This window comes from Patiria miniata, unplaced genomic scaffold (genome assembly GCF_015706575.1).
Source record: "Patiria miniata isolate m_02_andy unplaced genomic scaffold, ASM1570657v1 HiC_scaffold_27, whole genome shotgun sequence".
Classification (NCBI taxonomy): Eukaryota; Metazoa; Echinodermata; class Asteroidea; order Valvatida; family Asterinidae; genus Patiria; species Patiria miniata.
In genome coordinates this window covers 3,372,541-3,385,378 of record NW_024037066.1, presented here as the reverse complement: position 1 = coordinate 3,385,378, position 12,838 = coordinate 3,372,541, and the positions used below count along the sequence as shown (strand labels likewise).

At 42.0% G+C, this 12,838-nt stretch overlaps 2 protein-coding genes across 8 annotated transcripts; one reads left to right on the top strand and one right to left on the bottom strand.

Annotated features, from left to right (window-relative positions):
* Nucleotides 1-906: 906 nt before the first annotated feature.
* LOC119734276 (tripartite motif-containing protein 45-like) lies at nt 907-8,645 on the bottom strand. 4 transcript variants are annotated; one of them, XM_038207675.1, is made up of 6 exons: nt 8,548-8,645; nt 4,932-6,236; nt 4,667-4,796; nt 3,712-3,826; nt 2,564-2,690; nt 907-1,313 (listed from the first exon to the last, which is right to left on the bottom strand). In XM_038207675.1, exons 2-6 carry the CDS (start codon nt 6,187-6,189, stop codon nt 976-978), a joined length of 1,968 nt encoding a protein of 655 aa, XP_038063603.1. In that variant the 5' UTR covers nt 6,190-6,236; nt 8,548-8,645; the 3' UTR covers nt 907-975. The 4 variants fall into 4 exon arrangements, with proteins under 4 accessions (XP_038063603.1, XP_038063604.1, XP_038063605.1 ...); XM_038207676.1 differs by having other exon boundaries at nt 8,559-8,638; XM_038207677.1 differs by lacking the exon at nt 8,548-8,645 and adding an exon at nt 7,621-7,670.
* LOC119734280 (14 kDa phosphohistidine phosphatase-like) lies at nt 7,951-11,627 on the top strand. 4 transcript variants are annotated; one of them, XM_038207684.1, is made up of 5 exons: nt 7,951-8,004; nt 8,903-9,074; nt 9,661-9,785; nt 10,435-11,449; nt 11,498-11,627. In XM_038207684.1, the coding sequence occupies exons 2-4, from the start codon at nt 8,927-8,929 to the stop codon at nt 10,528-10,530; spliced, it is 369 nt and encodes a 122-aa protein (XP_038063612.1). In that variant the 5' UTR covers nt 7,951-8,004; nt 8,903-8,926; the 3' UTR covers nt 10,531-11,449; nt 11,498-11,627. The 4 variants fall into 4 exon arrangements, with proteins under 4 accessions (XP_038063612.1, XP_038063611.1, XP_038063610.1 ...); XM_038207683.1 differs by lacking the exon at nt 7,951-8,004 and adding an exon at nt 8,342-8,417; XM_038207685.1 differs by lacking the exon at nt 7,951-8,004 and adding an exon at nt 8,711-8,727.
* The last annotated feature ends 1,211 nt before the right edge of the window (nt 11,628-12,838 follow it).

The following is a 12,838-nucleotide window of genomic DNA, read 5'->3' as shown; positions in this document are numbered from 1 at the left end:
TTTTTACACTCACAAGAAATTAAACTTACCCGCTTTATACCAGAATACTTTAGTTGACATGTGCTTTCAGCCACAATTTCTTTGTACATGTGTACATGTAAATAAAGTTTCGTGACAAACAAACCACGCTATTAATCGCTTGACCAATAACACACATGATGGCTGAAAATCACAGAAAACGTCTTGCACCAAAAATAGTATTGAGGGTTTGCGGTAACACCACGAAGACGATCAGAGTTGTGCACTCTGAAGACGATCAGAGCACACTGATCGGAACGTCGAGTTCACGACCAACTGGTTCTTTCTAGAACCGCACATCTTCTCAAAACAGATTCTTCCACATGGTGTTACCGCAAACTCTCACTAGTACTTTACACTACCGCCATGCAAAGTTTCAAATCTTAATTACCAAATATATTAACATGCAGACAAGAAAAACACTCCAGAAAAGAGGTAAAGAACGATTATAGGTTGGGGGGGGGGGAAATACAGTAATATGGATGTCCAAGTGACTTGGCAACATTTTACAGACAAATATATGTACAATTGGTAAGAAAACTGGTCAGCTGGCCTGGCAGATAGTTTGTTGTGCTAGAAATCTTTTGCAAATTACCTCCCTCAACTAACTACAAATGTAGTTATTTCTAGCAAAATAACTATTTTCACATCTGCAATGACTTCCAAAATAACTTATGTGCATTAACAATGAAGACGTTCTCAATTTCAGGACACAGGTGGTCCTTACAAATTTATTTCCTGAAACCCCAACAAGAACTGTGTGTTAGTACATGTACACAGCTCCAGTGAAATCATTAGAAACTTGGCAGAAATGTTGAGAGAGCACATTATAATTATTTGGTATACACTGGGTTATTGTGCCCCTTTCCTCTCATTGTCTCTCCCCCCCCCCCCCCCCAGTGGTACATCCTCCCTGGCGTTGCCCATGTCCCATCAACGTCCCATCTAGTACTTTCCTTACAATGATATGGTATGCACCTGTTTATCCCGCCCCTTTCCTCTCATTGTCTCCGCCCCTGAAGTGCCACTTCCTCCCTGACGTTCGCCATGCCCCATCGAAGCCCCTGTCAGAGCTAACGGTCCCGGTTCTCTCTTCACCAGCGTTCCTGAGGTGACCTTTGACACCGGCTGGCTGCCCGCCGCTATCCCTGCTCCCGCGTCGGCTCTCGCACCTTGTGGTGATGATAGAGGGCGCTGCCCGATGCACTCCGAGTCTTGCTTGGTGAGGGCGCAACAGGACCAATGCCACTTACCTGGGTGTCCCGGATGACCGTGACCGCAACCTTTGAATCCACCTGACCAGGGGTAAAAAATAACAGCGTTGCTGTTGAAACTCCTCAGCCAGAGTCAAGTTATCATCCAGAAATCATTAACCTTTAACTCACCACGGTGAGCTTGATCTTTGACCTTTTGACCTCAAAAACCAATCCCAACTTGCCTACTCCTAGGGGCAACCCCCTAATGAAGTTACAATCCCAAACAACATTTCTAACTCAAGTTATCATCCGGAAACTAAGCTGCCCAGACGGATGGACGGACGGCCCGCCCGACATACGGACGGACGCCCTAGGCGATGTCAATACCCCTCGAGCCTCTCGGCTGAGGGGTAAAAATGGGAACTCAAATAAAATTCACTGACAGATGCTGAAATACACTATCTAACAATGATTACCATTTTACAAATAGCTACCAGAAGAGAATTGTAGTGTAGGTATATCATGAGCTGAATTGTGGAACAATTTGCGTCCTCACAAAATCCGACATTTCTGATCCATCCATAAAAAAAGGCCTAAAACACCACATGCCAGTTTCACAATCATCTGATGGGGCAGAACTCACAACTGAGCAGTGTGAGGCCACATCCAAATCTCCTCACTAGAGATTGTTTACATCTTTGTCAATTACAGCCACACTGGAACGTGTTTCAGAGACGCAACTTTACTCTAATCATTGCACAAAACATTGGTATGGATACCAGACTGGGACCTTGTGTGCAGAAAAACATGCCAAACAAAATCAGGCAACTTTATTCACTCTTAAGCTGACAAAATTTTCCAAAGTTTTCACGAGGCAAAGACAAGGTCCTCAGTATTTCACCAGCCAAGTTTTGAGGTCTCAATTCAATTGGTAAAGGAGACTTTTCTCCAACATTTTGCAAATGAGAGTGAAGCCAAGTGATTTCAATTTGAAGTCTAAGACTAGACTGGTACATGTCCAACTTTTTTAAAAGATCGACCATTCAGTAGTCTGGTGGCATGACTATGTGTAGAAATAGAGAATGTGTTGAAATAGAGACAGGGTACCAGTTGTTTCTTTGACACAGTTGACTGATGCCGTACTAAAGGGGAGTTGGACTGGTTGTTTCATGTGCCAGTCTATTTTCTTAGTTTGCATGTTTTTACTATCTTAAGTTTTGGCACCTTCATACACAATATTGAAAGTCCCAAATTTTGGCACTACATGGATACCAACATGCCATACTATGCATGCAGCATAATGTAAGCTTAGCTACACGCTAATCACACACAAACAAATCAAATCTTACCAGGCATTTTGCCCCCGCATGCACATGTGGCCTGTCTGCTGCCCTCGCTTGAGCAAAATGTACAACAGTGCCAGATACCGGCGTGTTCGCGCCAGCCTTCGTGTACAGTCACCCTGAAGGGGCTTCCCTGAAAATGGAAAAAAAAAATATTTTAGAAGTCTACTTGTTTGATTGAAATTATTATAAAATCCAGTGGTACCAATGCTAACTTTTACTAATTAAAGGCTGGATAGATAATTTGTCATCAAACAAACAAAAGTGCTCAAAATCTAAAGACGGGTGCTTAACAACTAACCTGATGAACTTTTAGCTCAGTGAATGCTGAAAATTTTGAGAAAATAATATTAGGATCTTGATTTCAATTCAAAAATTGCTGAGTCATGTTTTGCATTGCGCCTGCAATCAGCATCTGGGACACGTTCTCATTCGGCTGATTATAGCTACGCGTATTACGCACTCAACCGACAAATAATAGCAACCGCGCGCACGTGTGCGTCATGTCAAGACTTATGCGCGCGTACCCATTTACAGATTCGCCGAATTACAAACCAACTACTAACAGAAATGTCCAAAAATGCATCAATTGAAACATCTTTGGAAGTGGCCTTATTTTATTGTTTTCTTCAAAATGACAGCATGCCAGAAAGAATAATTTCACAGGGAGTTTAGTACCATTACTATCTTTAAACCAAGTACAAAGCTTTTCAACAATAATTTTGTCAGTTACTTTTTGGATAGCTGCAAATGATGGACTCTACCTTAAAGTAGATGTTTAAAATAAATGGCACTCCCTGTGTTAATTAAGAAAATTAGTATCACAATTTCTGTGGGCAAACTGTTGGTTTGCTTAAGTAACCCTAACTCCCTAGGGGGTGTGCAAAATCATATTGAAATTGGAGGATTCAGGACTGTTAGGGCTATGAAAATTATATGAAAGAAGTAAGGAAATTCTAGGTATCGTGCGTCAACCTTTTTACTTAAAAAATTTGATTTTGACAATAACTATTACTATCTAACAACAGTGTTTCGCAGATACCAATAGATATGGAGCTTTTCAAGAGAATGAATTCAAATGCTGTTGGAAATTTATCTCCAAGTCAAGAAATGGACTAGATAGGTCTTTTCAGATATCAAATGGTGAAACATGCCTTGACGTGTTGACCGTCCAAAAACACACAGAGCATGTGGGTAGCGTGGACTTGTGGCGTGTATTCGATCCGGTACGAGCCGTCATCTTCATCAAATATACTGCAATTCAGAACTCTGCAAAAAATTTTTTTGAAACAATGAATAAAAAACATTAATGAAAAATGTACCAAAACATGATACGCAAATGTTCAAAACTTATAGCAGCTCAATTTCAAACTAGTACAAAATATTGGTTTAATCAAATAACTGTTGTTGTATTTAACCTTAACTCCCTAGCGTCTTTTACTAGAAACTGTACGTCCAATACAAAACTGTATGTGACATAATGGAATCCACCACTGACACACTGGTTGACATTCATGGACTTGCTACACATGGCTTTTATCACAACAGCAGTACAGGAAGCTAGGCAAAATCAATCGGATACCCCTAGCACTGCTTCAGGCCATTAGGCCCAAGTCCATCATGCTCCATCAATATTTAGTCACACCAGGCCTTCTGTACCAAGTCCCTCAAAATCTAACAAAATGGGGGGATGGATTTTGATGGAGTTGGGGTGGTTAGGGTTAAAAGATAAAAGTGGCTGAATGACTTTAGGAAAATAGATTTATGAGAGTAGATTTGTTAATACTGAAAAGTGACTATGGTTAGTGTACCAAAAAGTTTCTCCAAATCACTGTCAATATGTTGAGGCAGAGCCAGGGACATCCTGGAGCAGTGCGGAGGAATTCAAGTATAATGTAGGCCTAAATTTATGCACGGCTGAGCATAAACAACATAAGGTCCAGCCCAAGGCCTTGACAAAGTGCGCCCTCCGAAATCAGCAACACACTTTTGCCATGTAGCCGCAATCCTTCAAAATCTTCCATTTTGCAAAGAGGATTTTGGAGGATTTGGGAAGGTTGGGGTTAAGTTTCTGATCAGGGCATCAATATACTTCTCTCATGAACCTACCTGTTTCTAACGGTTTCAACTGCCAGCGTCGCTCTGACATCCTCCCCTCCTTTATTATATGGTTGACCATCGATGTCTTGAATGATCAGAAGGAATTCAGATATCATTCCTTGCCGAGCCTCATGGACACCTAAAAGTATAACAAGATGATTTAAAAAAATAGGACAATTTGAAAAACTTATCAAAAGTTTAATAATAAGTCGACAGTTTTTCTTGTCAAGTTTTTGTGGAGAAATTGGAAGAAAACAAAGATTGTGTGACATACCTTCCCCAGTTACGTAGCATTTCAACGGGTCCAGTTGTTTAACTTCCAGCATCCCATGGACTTCATATCCGTTAACTCGGCCGGCTTTTGCCCTTGACTTGAATCGCAGAGCATTGTCTACTCTAGGTGTGCACTGATAGGAGACATGGTTAAGCTCGCTAAGACGATGACCGAGGGTTGGTTTCAAGGCTAAAACTTCCTGGCTGTTACTGTCTGATAGAGCATGGGTGGTTACGTTGCAGGAGTGTTGCATGTCGCGCAGCAGCTGCTGTAACTGTAAGCGATGAACTTGAAGGGATTTGATACGACCTTCGCCGACTTTGGAGACGTGACTAAGAAGGCTTCGACGATGCGCTTGTAATGCCTGGATGTAGTTATCGAAGTAAGAATTGATGTCATGATGGAGTTCAGTGGATCGGTCTGCAATGGAGACCTCAGAACGATTGATCGAATTGATACCACCGCCGATGGCTTGGACATGGGGCTGAAGACGAGCTACAAGGTTTTCGAGGACACGCTTGTGATGATGAACAACGTCTTCCGAGTATTCAACGAGATGCTCCCGATGCTGAACGAGGCAACAGTCTCGGCAGACTGACTGATCACAGGTCTCGCAGTACATCTTGAGCTCTTCCTGGGGATGCTTGGGACACATGACCGGGCTGCTTAAGGAGGCGGCTCCTTGACAACGCGCCTCATGCAACGAGAGAACTGAATGATTTGCCGTCTTGCGCTGCCGCTTATGAGCCTGAATGCAAAAGCCACAGACATTGACCATGCATTCCATGCATCGTGATACGGCCTTGGCGTTATCGGTGCACAGATCGCAGATGGTCTCTCCCGACTCCGGCTTCAACGATTCCAACATCAATTGTTTCTTTATCATGAAGTTCACGGGAAGCAACTCGGGACCTTTCGATGGAAGGTCAACCTCAAGATCACATGTCGGACAGTGGATAGCCACACTACGATGGCTGCTTCGTCCACTTCCTATGCTGCTCAGTGTGCTACCCGGACTGCCATGATCCTCACTGCTGAACAGATACGGCGAAAGGGTCTTGAGACAAGCGCTGCAGAATGTATGAAGACAAGGCAGCAGATGAGGATCGGAATAACGCTTCTTGCAGATGCTGCATGTTAGCTGCGTGTCTGTTTCCATGGTAGAGGGGTGTTTGGGGTTGCTTGGAGGGGGCGTGGCTGGGGCCGATGGAGTGGCTGATGATAGGGACTCGCTGTCACCGCTTAAAGTGTCGGACATGTTGCCTGATATCGAAGTCAGGCTACAATGTCACCAACATGACGCACCTGTTTGTTGGGAGAAGAAAACAAAGGAAAGAATGTAGTATCCAGATGCCCCTTCAGCCGTTGCGTACAAAGTTTATGGAGAGTCAAGAAAATGTTCTTAAGTTAAGTATTTCCTTACAAAATTGGAAATATTTCTCAGTCCCAAATTAATGTCTTTTCAACATTTTTGCAATGACTGGCCTTTATTGAGATGATAGGGCCTATATGAAGAAAAAATATATGAAAATGAAGAGCAAAAATCCTGAAAATAAAACGTTAAACTACATAAACTAGGCTAGAATAAGTAGCATGGCTAGTAAAAAGTAAAACTAGGCCCCTAGGCCTAACTCTTAACTTACAATGAAAAAGCAAGGTTAGTCATCATAGGCCTAACCCATTATTTATAGAAACCTTAGGCTTTAACTTAAAAAAAAAAACAACCAAAAAACACAATAAAACAATAGGCCTGTTGTGCCCATTCTTGAAAATCACGCATTCTCGAGAATGGGTGTGCACATTCTTGAGAATGTGCAACTGGATCCTTGCTCAATCTTGGCAAAAAATAACTCTTCCAGATTGAGCGCACATTCTTGAGAATGCGCGACAAGATAACGGTCTTGTCGATGCCGAGCACCGGCTGCGCTTGGCAAGTCTAGCTGAATCCTCGTTCACTGATTCTTAATAATTATACTGTTGCAACGCAAGACCGGGGAAAAAAATAAGAATAAATAAGAAAGAATTCAGATTTTTGGGATAATAAAAGAGGGGGGGGGGGGGACGTAAGAATGAAGAATGTGAAGAATGAGAATGAATACTGCGACATCCCATAGTGCTAATGCTATTTCCCATTTAAATTGCCACCAATTTATTGTTCACCCCCCCACCATTACGTCGCAGAGCTGGATTCTATCTAGTCAAAAGAGCAATTTTGGCAGCTTCTGGACATTGTTTTTTTTTCGTGGCACGCATATGATACATACACAGGGACTTGTACTTGTCTAGCCTAAACAAAGCACTTCCCAGACTAGTTCCCAGTCCTCCGTTATTACAAAACTTCCCATAAGTAGGCAGGAAAAAGCAATAATAACAGGTTTAATATGATTCAAATTATCGTAGTTATACGAGTACAGAAGCATAGAACATTTTCTTTCCTCTTTATATGAATTGTTTCCCTTTTAACCGCTATACAATTCATTTAACATAATTATGTCATGTATGTCGTGCATACTCCTAGAACTATGAGGCTCCACGTAGTGGAGCCTCATAGGTTCAGAAGCCCGCAAAATTGTTGTCAGCACAAAACACTAATTAAGTACAAAAACGTCCATCCCAAGCAGGCCGTTTTTCACAGAACCACTGCACAGTTTGCCCCTAAACTCCATACAATACCTCATGACATACTCACGTTATGTGCACCCAACAAACATCGGTGGATTCTGTCTGTTTTTCGGCAAAAATGATGAAAAATATGCCCTTTCCGCACTGAGCCAACCTAACACTTGAAACGAGCACGCGTGCAGAATGATCGCAGTCATTTTCGGTTCGATCGCTCGGAGCGCGCCGCGGGGGGTATGGTGTAGGAGCGGAACGATAGTATGCACATGCGTACAAGTGCAAGTACGTACCCCCCGCGGCGCGCTCTGAGCGATCGAACCGAAAATGACTGCGATCATTCTGCACGCGTGCTCGTTTCAAGTGTTAGGTTGGCTCAGTGCGGAAAGGGCATATTTTTCATCATTTTTGCCGAAAAACAGACAGAATCCACCGATGTTTGTTGGGTGCACATAACGTGAGTATGTCATGAGGTATTGTATGGAGTTTAGGGGCAAACTGTGCAGCGGTTCTGTGAAAAACGGCCTGCTTGGGATGGACGTTTTTGTACTTAATTAGTGTTTTGTGCTGACAACAATTTTGCGGGCTTCTGAACCTATGAGGCTCCACTACGTGGAGCCTCATAGTTCTAGGAGTATGTCGTGCAATGTTTGTTAAGATTGGGCAAAATTCATAAATTGTGCATGTGATATTCCCACCCAATCTTAAGAATGAGCGCTCATTCTTAAGAACGCGTGCTCGTTCTTAAGAATGGGCGCTCATTCTTAAGAATGCGCGCCCATTCTCGAGAATGCGTGATTTTCAAGAATGGGCACAACAGGCCCAACAACAGGCGGCATTTTTTGTGACTTGACAAGTGAATTTATTCGTGTAAAATTTACAATAGCAAATTACTTAAAATAGAACACATGGAAATACATAACTTCCTCTTCAAAGGGTCACAGTTTCATTGTGACAAGTATTTGCTTAAATATCGAAGTTTTAAAGACAAATTTCTAACCTCAAACTCACATTCCACTGCACAAACAATGCGTTATTTAACCAGTCTGCTGCCCCCGTCAATGCGACTATAAACATAAATGCAAAGGAACGGACATTCCAGTGAAAATGGGCAGGGTGCCAGACAAGCTTGGCCACCACTTGAGGGCGCTACTTCAATTTAACGGGGAGCATTTTCTTCGTGCGTGTCATGCTTGTCATTCCAGATGACAAGAGAAACAAAATAAATGTTACAATTTCTTCCTATAAACCTTGCATTGAAACAGTATCTACATTTTACAGGCAGGGAAAGACTTTTCGCTTTGTTCTTAAAAATTAGTTCCCAACTTGTGGTTCTGCGTCCAATTTCCCAACAGCAAAACGCATCAAAGAGAAAGAAGATGAGTGATACCGCGTTGGATTCTGTTGCAGATGTTGAGATTGACAGCTCGGGAAAGTTCAAATACATCCTCATTAAAATATGGCCTAAGGATGATAAAAACAACTCAAAGTATATAGTGAGAGGCGACGGAAGGGTCGACTACCATGGTAAGTTGACACCACTGGGGGCGGGGGGGGGGGGGGGGGGGGGAGGGGTGTCCAATTTTCAGGGTGGGGGAGTTGTTTAGTTTGCAGGTGGAGGTACTGTTCGAGGTACTAGGTACAGGGTGGGGCCACTTAGGCCTAGTTAGTTACTATGGGGCGCCCTCAATTTCTTGAGGGAGCACTAAATGGGCTTTTACTGAATGAAAAGCTCAATTGGGGAGGGGAGGGGCCTTTCCTGGGGGGGGGGGGGAGGCTCTGGGTGATGTTACACATAATACTCGTAATTTATTAATAGATGTTCAGTAAGTTTATAAACAGTGTTTATGTTGATGAGCACTCGATTTGCTTGAACTATGCTCAGGGCATGTTAATCAGACTGCATTGTTGACATAAAAGACCATGGAGGAATAAGAACACTGAAAAGACTATAAGTACGAAAGCAACTAACAATTGGATCAGAAATTTTATACATCTGGCCGTCCAATGTTTCCACACCCTCAAATAATCCAAGAGCATCCTTCCAGAGACGGTGCACAATTTGAAGAGGAACTCCTCTTGAAAAATATTTGTTGCTCCTTATTTTTTTCAGCCGACATTTTTGACGAGGTTGAGCCTAAACTCCGATCCAAGAAGATCAGCTGTGACTGTGAGGGAGGGGGCCGGATACAGCATAAACCTCAGGCTAAGACAATATTGGTCTACGGGTACTCACAGGTAAATGATGGCGCTCATTTGGATTGTTTACAAGCTGCGTGAATAGAGAGATTGCACATACCACAGAGCGCCCTTGCTGAGGGCAAGTCATTGTTCCTCTGTGATACGCACGAGTACGAGTAGACAAACACCTAAAATTTCCATTTTCACAAAATTTAAACACCTGTCCACAGTGAAGATGCTCTGCGCAAACTCTCTATAGCTCAGGACACCCAAAGATTTTATTTCAAAAGGGGAATGGAATGCTCCTAACATTTTTCTTGGGAAAATTTTTGGAAATATGCCAATACATCCTCAGATGTGGTGCTCATTTGCTTATCAGGGCATTACATTCCGTGAGGTGTGCAGTAAACTAATGGAAATTCTGGGTAAGAAAGTGTTATGGTATGTTTTGGAGAGCGGAGCAAGGCTTTTTGTCAAAACCTCTATCACGACGCCTCCAAAATATGTGGAAAAGGCAAGATTTGAAGACAGATGCAAATATCGTAAAATCTTAGCGTGACCGTTTAACCAAGTCAATTAAATGCACTAACTAGTCATGTACTTGATATCGAATTTTCTTCAAGTTGTTTCTTTTTAATATTCCGGAAGTCGTCAAGTTCTTGAGAAGTTCTAAATATCTTGAACTCTTCTTTTCTTTTCTTCCCAGGGTTTTGGCAGAGCAGATCACAGCATCACAGTGGAGAAGTTGAAAGCTAAATATCCCGGCTACACGAGTATCACATTTAACAACGAAGGCTACTGACATTGTGAACTTTAGCTGTTGTGGCTTGAACTTGTCGTTTTAATGGATGCTGTGGAGGGTGGGGTGGGAGGGGCTTCTTGTAAAGAAGTGGGAGGTGAAATATCACATACTGCTGTGCCCTGATGCCAGGGAAGATAGCTTCTGCTCTGGGAATCGCATTTGATTGCTCTTAATAATGTTCACCAAAGTTGGTTTCTTTTTCAAAGTTATGCAGCATTGATATTTACCGTGTTCTTCACGCAAAAAGGCAAGTAGCAAGCTACAAAAAATATGCAAATGATTCATTTGGGCATTATTTGAAAAATATTGGAGTATGGAAATGTTCTTGTATGTATTGTACATGTGGAACTGTGAATCGGAATCTGTTGAACAATTCAACCAAAGTCAAATAACTTTTCAAGTTTGCTAAGTACAAATTTATTGATCGGGTATAAAAATGAAATAAAACAGTACCACTGCAAGCCAAGGTTTTTGATAGTATTTCAGAAAGCATAGAAAATTAAGTTCTTTATGGTACAATTAACATTACTTAAAAATGTTGCGAGTGAAAAACATGATACGATAAGAACCCTGAAATATCTAAAAAAAAAAAAAATTGCCATAAAAATCTTTGGTAACTTAAAAAGTGCACTAAAACCCTCCTATGCAAACATACCTTCTGTGCGAAGTTGTAATTTCAGTAAAAATTCATCAAGTGACTGTTTTTAACAGTTAAGGGCTCACAGCATGCATAAAGCCAAATTGACTGGCTGTGACTGTTTATGTAACTTGATACAGGTGTGCTCTAACTGTAGGTGATTAAGCCAGCTGTGCCTACCACTTGCCTGCTTTTGTGTGTTGACTGAATTTGACTAGTCACTGTGCTTGCTTGAAATATCATCTGATGGATGGTTACTAGCCTATGTAAAAGGCATGGCAGGTGATGAGGATTGATTTTTTTGACTGTCCGTGACAGTTCAGATAGCAGGAGGGTTAGTGAAAGTTAGACGTACAAAACATAATTGCACATTAACAATGCTATAAATTATAGAATTGTATTCATTAACAATGTTGGGCTTACTTCAATGTCCCTTGTGGTAAAAATAAAGTTTGGTATACAGAGATGCCACAGGGTCTGCTTGAAAAAAACGGAACTGGGTCTGCTTGAAAAAAACCGGAACGGCTGCTTGAAAAAACCGGACTTTTGTGTGTGTGAAAAAGCCACTCCGTGTCCGACACAAAGTCCCCGCTGTCATCTTTATCTTGTAGCCAAGCCAAGTTCTGTTTATTTTTTTAATTTTGCTTCTATGGCCTTGAAAGCTGTCGGTTCGTTCAATCACTTTGACTTTTTCCATCCTAATATTTATTCTGCCTACCCGAATTTCCAACGTAATATTCGACACGAAACATGCATGATTCCACAGAACCCCATTCCACAACACTGCTGTCGGTGTACATGATCCTTGCACTACGCGATGCGCTCAACGAAAACATGGTTGGTACCCGCATTTTTTGTATTCACATATATCACTGCGATCGGAAACCACCGATAGCTGAAATGATAGACTTGATTTCCAGGCTGAATGCTACGTGTGCTTAGCACACAACACGCCCGCACGCGGTGAAGCACGCGCGAGGCGCCGTTGTATACTGTGTGCAATTAAGTACGTTGGCCGTTTGTATCGCATGCAGGCTCGGCAACAACATACACAAAGACTGTTTTTAAGACTACTTCAACGAACAACGTTGTGCCATGCGTGCGCCTAAATGTACTAAATCGAGGTAAAAATCAACGCATTTCCACAGTTTTTCTTCTCTTTTTCTGGTTAATTTGACGGCCGGAAAAACCGGAATTTTGTGAGATTTTTTTTAAAAACCGGAATTCCGGTTAAAACCGGAAAAGTGGCATCTCTGGGTATAAACACTGCTTTTTCCAGACTCCGTCAAAAACTCTGGAGTATTATGAAGTTCCGAGTAAGAAAAAATATTTTCGTTAAAATATGTTACCCTCTTATCCAAGAGCCTTGTGCAAGTATTTCAACTACGCATGTGTACAATGATATAGGTCATAGGTCATTCGGGATGGTCAAATGTTTCGGGATAATCGAAGGCACATGAACCACGGGTGCACGACGCTTGCGTGTAAATTACCAGCAGAAAGGGCATGCGCGTAACATCGGCGATGTTATCCCAAATGACCTCGGGTCATTGAAATATGGAACTGGCTTATTAAAATGTTAAATTCCCTTACTAGAAAAATTGGTTAAAGGAACTTGGAATGTGTGGACTTCGAAAACAAAATATTTTGGATCTGGAGGGAATCTGTGTA